The sequence below is a fragment of the Neomonachus schauinslandi genome, chromosome 11 (assembly GCF_002201575.2).
Source record: "Neomonachus schauinslandi chromosome 11, ASM220157v2, whole genome shotgun sequence".
Classification (NCBI taxonomy): Eukaryota; Metazoa; Chordata; class Mammalia; order Carnivora; family Phocidae; genus Neomonachus; species Neomonachus schauinslandi.
In genome coordinates this window covers 6,112,057-6,122,698 of record NC_058413.1, presented here as the reverse complement: position 1 = coordinate 6,122,698, position 10,642 = coordinate 6,112,057, and the positions used below count along the sequence as shown (strand labels likewise).

The 10,642-nt window shown below is 46.8% G+C and overlaps 1 protein-coding gene across 5 annotated transcripts in view; it reads left to right on the top strand.

Moving 5' to 3' along the window:
- The window catches only part of DPP3 (dipeptidyl peptidase 3), a 38,047-nt gene extending 27,798 nt beyond the window's left edge, over positions 1-10,249 (top strand). For all 5 annotated transcript variants that reach the window (XM_044919647.1, XM_021685088.1, XM_044919645.1 and 2 more), the window contains 2 exons: positions 6,620-6,782; positions 9,711-10,249. In XM_044919647.1, coding sequence (XP_044775582.1) covers positions 6,620-6,782; positions 9,711-9,883 — 336 coding nt within the window. In that variant the 3' untranslated portion in view covers positions 9,884-10,249. The remainder of the gene's footprint in view (positions 1-6,619; positions 6,783-9,710) is intronic.
- Positions 10,250-10,642: the final 393 nt, after the last annotated feature.

Genomic DNA, 10,642 nt, shown 5'->3' with positions numbered 1-10,642 from the left:
TTATTTATTTATTTGACAGAGAGAGACACAGCGAGAGAGGGAACACAGGCAGGGGGAGTGGGAGAGGGAGAAGCAGGCTTCCCGCCGAGCAGGGAGCCCGATGCGGGGCTCGATCCCAGGACCGTGGGATCATGACCTGAGCCGAAGGCAGACGCTTAACGACTGAGCCACCCAGGAGCCCCTAGCAATAGCTTTTTTATAGAAGATACGGAATATGGAAGCATTGTTGGTGCGGCTGTTCGTCTTACCAGCCCCCTAGCAAAAGCCAAGAGCACAGCAACGAGACAGCAAGCAGCAAGTAGGGAAGATGAAGGCATTTCCACAAGGAGAGGCTTCTGCCAGCGTCACAAACACGGGCCATTTTGGCCCACCCTGTATTGTGAAAACTGGCAGGGTTGGGTATAAATCTGTATTTCTGGCTTCTTGGAAGGACTGGCATTAATAGGCTCAAATCCCACGTAAACAACTGGCTGGCACTGAGCAGTAGCCACCACATTTGGGCATTTGGACATGGCATGACTCTCCAGTTTGCCAGCCTCCTCCCTATTATCTGTCCTGCCTCCCATTGGCATTGATGTTACCAGCTGTCTGGTTTAAGCTGGTGGGATCTAATGTGTCGGCTTGATGAATGTGTGTCCGCTACTTTCTGTGTGCTCAGTACTATTGGGAAGAGAGAAAGAAGAGATGTTCTCTTTAACTGTCCCTCTGGAGTTTCCCCCGCATCCCCTGGAGAATCCTTGTAACCCTGGGTCTTACCTGGAGGAAGCCATAGTAGGAGTCCTACTTTGCCACCTTCAAATCAGTACAAGTAAGGATCAGACCCACAAAATGTCAGATATTTGGAAAAGAACCAAATGGAACTCCCAGAAATAAACTGTAACACCACTGAAACTAAAAATAGGCAGGATAAACAGGTTTGAGATCCAGCTAAAGATAAAAGAAAATATACGGTATGTAGCACAGAGACCAAGATAGAAAATTTAAGGGCAGTGAAGAGTCGTGGGGGACAGTGTGGAAAGGTCTAAGGTATGTAAACAAAGCTCCAAATGAAAGGAGAGCGAGAAGGTGGGAAAAGGCATATATTAAAAGAGATAATGGCTGAGAATTTCCTAGAGCTGATTAAAGGCCCAATTCATAAATTCATCAAGTTTAAGAATTCAGGAATGAGAAGGAAATTAAGTAGAAAATAGAAGGAGGAGGGGTGCCTGGGTGGTTCAGTTGGTTAAGGGACTGCCTCTTGATCTCAGCTCAGGTCTTGACCTTGGGGTTGTGAGTTCTAGCCCCGTGTTGGGCTCCACGCTGGGCAAGGAGCCTAACTTAAAAAAACAAAAAGAAAATAGGAGGAGGAAAATTACAAATATACTAGTTGACACACAGGAGCTGAAATAGAAGTATAGAGAAGACCAAAAAGCCCAAAGTTGGTTTTTGAAAAGATAATGAAACCGACAAACATCTGACAAGATTTGTCAAGAAAAAAAGAGTGAAGGCACAAATAAGAGTAGAAACTTAAAGGGCACATAACTACAAATATAACAGTAACTTATGGCAATAAAATTCACAACTTTGGTGAACTGGACAACTCCTGAGAAAAATAAAACTTGTTAAAGTCCACTCATGAATAGATGACTTGACCAGTCTATAGCCATTATAGAAATTAAATCAGTGGGGGCGACTGGGTGGCTCAGTCGTTAAGTGTCTGCCTTTGGCTCAGGTCATGATCCCGGGGTCCTGGGATCGAGCCCCGCATCGGGCTCCCTGCTCAGCAGGAAGCCTGCTTCTCCCTCTGCCACTCCCCCTGCTTGTGTTCCCTCTCTCGCTGTGTCTCTCTCTGTCAAATAAATAAAATCTTTAAAAAATAAAAAAAAATTAAATCAATGATCTAAAGTCTTCATACAAAAAATACTAAGCCTACAGAGTTTTATAGGTGAATCTTTCAGAATATTCAAGTAACAGATGGTATCAATTTTACATAAACTCTTCCAGGTAATAGAAGAAGAGAGAATATTCTCCACCTCATTTTATTATGTTAGTTTGACCTGGATACCAAAATCAAAGATAGTTCCAGAAAGGAAAATATAAATGCCAAAATTCTAAACAAAATCCTAGCAGACCAAATCCAGAACATACCAACGTGGGTTTATCCCAGAAATGCAAGGTTTATCTAACATTAGAGAATATATTTTTGAAAATAACCATATTAACAGATTAAAAGAGAAAAACCATGATCATCTCAATAGATTTTTAAAAAGCTCTTGAAAGTCATTTATATCCATTATGATAAAAACTTTTTTGAAAACTCAGAACTGAAAAGAATTTTTTTTTAAAGATTTATTTATTTGAGGGGCCCCTGGGTGGCTCAGTTGGTTAAGTGCTGGACTCTTAGTTTTGGCTCAGGTCCTGATCTCATGGTCCTGAGGGTGAACCCCCGCATCACAATCCACACTAAGTTTGGAGTCTGCTTAAGATTCTCTCTCCCTCTCCCTCTGCCCTTCCTGCTTGTGCTCACTCACACTCTCTCTAAAATAAAATAAATTGGACACCTGGGTGGCTCAGTCCCTTAAGTGGCTGCCTTCAGCTCAGGTGATGATCCCAGGGTCCTGGGATTGAGTCCCACATAGGGCTCCCTGCTCAGTGGGGAGTCTGCTTTTCCCTCTGCCCCTCTACCCATTTGTGCTTGCTCTCTCTCTCTCTCTCAAAAATAAATTTAAATAAATAAATAAATAAATAAACCTTTAAAAAAAAGTAAAGATGGGGAAGGGGCAGCAGGAGAGGGAAAAGGAGGGAAGCAGAATCCCCGCTGAGTGGAGTGCGGAGTCTCGGGTCTCAATTCCATGACCCCGAGATCATGACCTGAGTGAAAACCAAGAATCGGACACTCAACTGACTGAGCCACCCAGGCACCCCAAAAAGAATTTTCTTAACTGATAAAGAATGTCTCAGAAATTGAACGTACAGTAACTGTCATCTGTTCAAACACTAAAGCATTCCCTTTAAAATCAGAAAAAAGATAAAAATGCTCCCTATTTCCACTTCTGATCGACAGTTTGCTGAAGGGCTTAGCTTTTGAAAGGAAACAAGATAAAAAATGTGAAGTTTAGGCATTAGGCAGAAATAAAACTCTTCATGTTGCAGATTATATGACTAGGCAAGTCAAAAGAATCTACAAACAAACCGATGAAATCAATAAAAGTTTCACAAGGTTGAATAAAGTCCCAGGAGGGGGAACCTGGTTGGCTCGGTCGGTTAAGCATCTGCCTTTGGCTTAGGTCATGATCCCACAGTTCTGGGATCCTGTTGGCTGTCCAGAGGAGAGCCTGCTTCTCCCTCTCCCTCTGCCCCTACCCCACCCCCCGACTCATGTGCTCTCTCTTGCTCATTCTGCTCTCTCAAAATAAAGTCTTAAAAGAAAAAAGTCCTAAGAGGGTTTTTCATGGAACTTGACAAGCTGATTGTGAAATTTATTATTTATTTATTTGTTTGTTTATGTAGAGTTTAAGAGTGTGCAAGAGTGGGGGGAGGTGCAGAGGGAGAGAGAGAATCCCAAGCAGACTCCCAACTGAGTGTGGAGCCCCGTGCAGGGCTGGATCTCACAACCCTGAGATTATGACCTGAGCCAATGTCGAGAGTTGGACCCTCAACTGACTGAGCCACGCAGGTGCACTGATTGTGAAATTTAGACGGAAGCCTAAAGGAGCACCAGTAAGAACCAAGACACTCCTGAGGCAAAACAAGCTGGGGGACTCATTCCACCAGATACCAAAATTTATTCTAAGATAATTAAGTTCAGTGTAGCCCTGGGGCAGGAATAGACAAATTGACCAGTGGAACAGAGCCAAGAATCAGCATTGACTCTGGTGTGTGACAGAAGGGACACTGCAGACCACTAGAGAGGGAGGGACCATTTAATAAGCCATGCTGAGACGAATTGGATTTCTACCTTCTACCATACACAGAGTCAATCCCAGGATCAACAGCTTACATAGAAAAGGCAAAATTTTTAACAGAGAAGAATATCTTTTTTTTTAATTTAAAGATTTTATTTATTTATTTGAGAGAGAGAGAATGAGAGATAGAGAGCACGAGAGGGAAGAGGGTCAGAGGGAGAAGCAGACTCGAGCCCGATGCAGGACTCGATCCCAGGACTCCAGGATCATGACCTGAGCCGAAGGCAGTCGCCCAACCAACTGAGCCACCCAGGCGCCCGACAGAGAAGAATATCTTTATGACCTCAGAGTGAAGGAAAATTTCTCTAAGCACAAGAAGCAGTAGTCATCAAGGAAAAGATCGGTTCCTTTAACTACATCAAAAATAGCTTTTTGGGGGGGCCGCCTGGCTGGCTCAATCGGTGGAGCATGTGACTCATGATCTCGGGGTTGTTAAGTTCAAGCCCCACGTTGGGTGTAGAGATTACTTAAAAAGAAAGTCTTTTAAAAATAAATAAATAAATAAAATTTAAAATACAAATAAAAATAGCTTTTATTCATCAAAAGTTACCATAAAGAGTGTGAGAAGTCTTAAACTAAGACAGGGTATTTACCACATAATGTGTGAACAAAAAGTTAGTACTTAATATATAAAGAACTCAAAAAAAAAAAAAAAAAAACCAGTGAGGAAGAAAAGGCAACCCTGCAGAAAAATAAGCAAAACTCATGAACCGAAGAGGAAAATGAATAACACATCAACTTATGGGAAGACGTTCAGCCTCTTGAGCAATCAGGAAAGCACAGCTTAAACCACATGAGCTTTATACCCACCAGCTTGGCAAAAATGGAAAACTGCCAACACCACCTGGCATACAGAGCGGTGAGGACTGCCAGCCACTGCCTCCGGGAACGTCAGCTGGTGCAACAACTTTGGAGAGCGATGTGGGCTTGTCTAAGGTGGAACATTCACCTGACCTCCAGACGATTGATTCTCCCGGAGAAACCTGCATCTCGTCCTTCTGTCCATCAGGAGGCGCCCAGGGTGTCCATGGCGATGCTGAATGGCAGACAGCACAAGCTGCCCCCATCATGGGAAGGGATTCACCTGTGGGGTGTTTCTAAGTGGAACAGTGGACAGCAGTGAGAAGGGTGAACTATGGTTGCATGCCCAAACACAGACGAATCTCACATATACCTCAAGCGGAAAAAGCAAATCACAGGACACAAGCAAAAGTTAAAATAACGTGGTCCAGGGCGCCTGGGTGGCTCAGTTGGTTGGGCGACTGCCTTCGGCTCAGGTCATGATCCTGGAGTCCCTGGATCGAGTCCCGCATCGGGCTCCCTGCTCGGGGGGGAGTCTGCTTCTCCCTCTGACCCTCCCCCCTCTCATGTGCTCTCTCTCATTCTCTCTCTCTCAAATAAATAAATAAAATCTTAAAAAAAAAATAATAATAACGTGGTCCAGAGCAGAATTCAGGGAACATAAGGGAATGATAAGCACAGAATCGAGGACTATTTATTTCCTCAGACAGGAAGCCCCAGGATGCAGTCAAGGGAGGCGCTAACTTGGGGTGCTTGGCTGGCTCAGTTAGTAGGGCATGCGAGTCTTTTTTTTTTTTTTTTTTTTTAAAGATTTTATTTATTTATTTGAGAGAGAGCACATGAGAGGGGGGAGGGCCAGAGGGAGAAGCAGACCCCCCGCCAAGCAGGGAGCCCGATGCGGGACTCGATCCAGGCACTCCAGGATCATGACCTGAGCCGAAGGCAGTCGCTCAACCAACTGAGCCACCCAGGCGCCCGAGTCTTTTTTTTTTTAATTTTATTTATTTGAGGGGCGCTTGGGTGGCTCAGTCGGTTGGGCATCTGCCTTCAGCTCAGGTCATAATCCCAGGATCCTGGGATCAAGTCCCACATCTGGTTCCCTGCTCAGCGGGGAGTCTGCTTCTCTCTCTCTCTCTCCCCCTCTACCCTTCCTCCCCTGCTTGTTCTCTCTCCCTCTCTCTCAAATAAATAAATAAAATCTTTAAAAAAAAAGATTTTATTTATTTGAGAGAGAGAGAGGGGTGAGGGGCAGAGGGAGAAGCAGACTCCCCGCTGAGCTGGGAGCCTGATGCAGGGCTCGATCTTGGGACTCCAGGATCATGACCTGAGCTGAAGGCAGAGGTTCAACTGAATGAGCCACCCAGGTGCCCCAAGCATGCAACTCTTGATGTCAGTGTTGTGAGTTCAAGCCCCACATTGGGCATGGAGCCTACTTAATTAAAAAAATAAAAATTTTTAATTTAAAAAAGGGAGGAACTAACTCTTAAGCTGGGTGCTAGTTATATGGGTGTCTTATTGTTTTTTATAACCTATGTATTATATTCTTTATAACCTATGTATTATAACCTAATATGTATATACTATATATTTTGTATGTGTGAAATCATTTTTTTTTTTTAAAGAGGATGATGATAATGCTTTCTCTGTCTCCAGTTCAAATGAGACAACCAAATGAGAAACATTAGCTTCACTCTACTAGGCACTTATTATCAGCTAAGCCCTTGATCTATATTTCTCCCGTATTCAGCACAGTAACACGGTGAGAGAGCAGATACCATCCAGGGTGAGCACAACCGGCTGGGGCCCCTGGCAAAGCCCCATGGAGGCATGAGGGGTGCCCATCATAGGCACTAATTCCTTCTGCCTTCCCACAGGTGTTGAAGTCCACAGGAGATGTGGCTGGAGGCCGGGCCCTGTATGAGAGGTACGCGGCGGTCACTGATGCATCCCCTGAGTGCTTCCTCACCCTCAGGGACACAGTGCTACTCCGCAAGGAATCTCGGAAGCTCATCGTTCAGCCCAACACTCGCCTTGAAGGTAATGGACACCCGAGCCCTCTTTGATGGACAGAGGCCTGGAACCCATCCCTGGGCTCAGGAAAGGCTACCTGGGGTGACTCCTGCCTCTCTCCCTCCCTGCCCCAGGCTTCCCCATGCCAAACCCTAGGCCCCAAACCTTGGCATCTGTTACCACCACCCCACACATGCAGGGCTGTGCTGCTTATAAGACAGCAACCAGGGGATGGGGCGCCTGGGTGGCTCAGTTGGTTAAGCGACTGCCTTCGGCTCAGGTCATGATCCTGGAGTCCCGGGATCGAGTCCCGCATCGGGCTCCCTGCTCAGCGAGGAGCCTGCTTCTCCCTCTGACCCTCCCCCCTCTCATGTACTCTCTCTCTCTCTCTCTCATTCTCGCTCTCTCAAATAAATAAATAAATCTTTTTAAAAAAAAAAAGACAGCAACCAGGGGCGCCTGGGTGGCTCAGTCATTGAGCAGACGCTCAGGGTCCTGGGATCAAGCCCCCCGCATCGGGCTCCGCGGGAAGCCTGATTCTCCCCCTCCCACTCCCCCTGCTTGTGTTCCCTCTCTCGCTGTGTCTCTCTCTGTCAAATAAATAGATAAAATCTTAAAAAAAAAAAAGACAGCAACCAGAGGTTTGCAGAAGGCCCGCAGAGCAAGGGCTAGTGGAACAAACAGACCGCAGGCTTACAGGGAGGCCAGGCACGTTCCTGGAGGATCAGGCCTGTCGGTGCCTGGGGACAAGGTGAGGGGCAGGCATGAGTTGGAACCCAGCAGGCTGGTGGAACCCAAGGGACAATGTGACTGCAGAGCCGGGGAGAGAGATCAGCAGCCCCATGGGCCCCTCCCTTCTCAAGTGATGACTCTCTTTCCAAAAGCCTTGACCCTGTCTGCGCTGCACTTTCACCTGTTGTATTAGAGGCCTGTTCTGCATTCACTTTCCTCTCACCTCCTGACCCATCTTTCCTGACGCCTGTCACGTGAGGCACCTGAGCAGAGGTGGTGCCCGGCAGCTGCTCCGTGACCTTGTCTTCATCCATAAAGCCAGTGTGGATTGTGTGCTGACAGTTAGCTACTTCCTTCAAGCTCTTACTGCTTTCCATGGCTTCACTCTTTAAATCCTCCCCACAGGGGCGCCTGGCTGGCTCAGGCAGCAGAGCATGTGACTCTTGATCTTGGGGTCGTGAGTTCAAGCCCCACATTGGGCATAGAGCGCACTTACAAAAATAAAATAGAATAAAATAAATCCTCACCATAACCCAATGAGGTAGTTACAGTTTACATTTTACAGTTAAGAAAACTGAGGCACAGAGACAGAATCATTCAAGGCTTACAGCTCTTTACCGGAGGAGCCTAGAGGCAGATGAAGGGCGCTCCTCACTCTCACAGTCACGGGCAGTTGTGAAGGTTAAATGAAATAATTACCTCCTACTGGCAAGGAAAACACATTTGAAAGGCTTATTTCCAACTCTTTATGTTGCACTCCAGAGGCCCAGGGGATTTGGCCCCGACCCCTGCCAGGCCTCAGGGACCCCTCCTGGCTCACTGGCCTCCAGGCTCATGGCCTTTCCATTTCTCCAACGCCCTGAGCTCGCTCCACTCCCGTAGCCTTTGCACTCACTGTCTCCTCTGCTGGGCACAGCCCTCCCCCAATCTTTGGTTCGTCCTTCCTGTCATTTTGGTCTCTGTTAAATGACACCTCCTGGGAGAGGCTGTCCCTGACCCCTCAACCTAAAGCAATCCCTTCACGCACTGTCACTCTGCTATTTTCCCATCTGCCTTGCTTCCACATTAGCAGCAAGTAGTTAGCATAGGGCCTGGCACACAGGAGCTGCTCAATGCATGTCAAATGAGTAAATGGACAAATCATGCCAGACACATAGTAAGTGCTCATTACAACATCATTGCTTTGATTGTCCAGCCCTGTGTGGGCCCTTGGGGATGGAGAGGTGAATCAGACCCAGGCCCTTGCCTCAAGTAGTCCGCAGTCCATTAGGAATATGACCTAGGGAGAAATGATCACACCCAGGGAGCGTTAATAAGCAGCCAAGAGGCCCAAACGGTGGTCAGAACACTTAGAGAAGGGAAGATCACATTCCCCTTTGAGGGAATCAGGGAAGGTTCTGAGGAGGAAGTGGTTAAACTAAGCCTGAAGAGCAGGTGGGGTTTTCAAAGGTATGGTGGTGGTGATGATGGTGATGATGGTAAAGATGATGAGTGACTTTGGAGGACTTTTATGTGCCAGTCACTGGGTAAAACTTTGCATGGATTAACTCCCAACAACCCCAGGGGGAAGTTATTGCCCCCATTTTTCAGCTGAAAACTGAGACACTGAGGGGCCATGTATTTACCTGAGGTCAACAGTTAGTGGGCGGCAGAACCAGGATTTGAACGTGTGCTGTCTGAACCCAAAGCCTTGGGTTCAAGGGACCCTTGGAACAGCCCATGAGTTAAATTGGTACCCTTTTGGCTCTGCTCGGTGCTTGAGATAATGATGCTAGTGATAGCTAGCACTTGAGAATTCACTCAAGGCATTATTGTATCTAATCACTGTAGGTACTGTGCTCACCCCCACTTTATAGGTGAGGAAAATGAGGCTTAGTGAGGTTGTGAAACTTGCCCAAGGTCCCACAGTAGATAGAGATAATGCAATTGTTGGACTGTAAGCTCCTGGAGCCCAAGGGCTGTGTGTTTAACCTAACATGGCACCAGAGTATATACTTATTAAGTGAATGAATGAATGAATGCAACAGTTCATTGAATCCTCCTCCTTTAATGCTTCCTTCTTCATAGAGTTATTGTAAGGATTAAATTAGGTGATAAAACACTGAATACAATTTTTGGCACAAGATAAGAGCTCAGGAAGAGCTACCTGCTCCTATGATTATGCTTGCGATTCTCCGCTTCCTATTAAAACCTTTTCCTGCTGCTTCTTCTCTGTCTCCCCAGGCTCAGAAGTTCAGCTTCTCGAGTATGAGGCCTCGGCTGCTGGCCTCATCCGATCCTTCTCCGAGCGCTTCCCAGAGGATGGGCCCGAGTTGGAGGAGGTCCTCACCCAGCTGGCCACAGCTGATGCCCGGTTCTGGAAGTCCCCCAGTGAGGCCCCATCTGACCAGGCTTGAGACAGATTTATGCAGCTCCTCCCCCAGCTCCATCACACCAGGGCTGCAAGTGGCCGCCCTCCTCCTGCGTGTGCCAGGGGAGGAGCGGGAGCTCGGACCTTGGTGCTACCTCAGCCGAGGGCGGTGACACGAACCCCTTCCATTTGTCGGCACTTTCCAATTTACCGAGCGCTTCTCCTGTGTTATCTCATTTGATCTGCTCTGCCCTTGGTAGAGTGGGCAAGGCCCGGCTCCTTATCCTGCTTCCCAGGTAAGGGAATGGAAGTTCTGAGAAGTGACCTATCTAGATGCGACAGGACTCAAAGCCTCTCCCAATCCAGTGCTCTTCATGTATTACTTTTATAACCAGAAAATAAACATAAGAAATCACCACCATCTTTGCGATTTGTGTGAATCCTTGCCTTTGCCACACTTCTCATTTGCTCCCAGCAGGGTAACGGGGAAGGGAAGGAAGGTCAGTTTTAGGTTCCCCTCCACAACAGGATTTTGGTATCACCTATAAACAACGAGGCACAGCCACAAGGAGGAACGTGGCACAATTTTTACAGTCCTCCTTTGTGGCATTTCCTGTATTTTAAAATATTCCAGGAACCTAAAAACTGGAAACTCTCAATTTCAGTCAGTCCTAGGATTTAATCTCTTAACCCTGTGCTTTGTTTCTCTGAGCCCAGACCTCTAGAATAAGATGGGAAGAAAGGACATGGCCCCTTTTCAACCGGGTTAACCATGAGGAGGAAGAGGGTGTAGTATTAGTTTTGC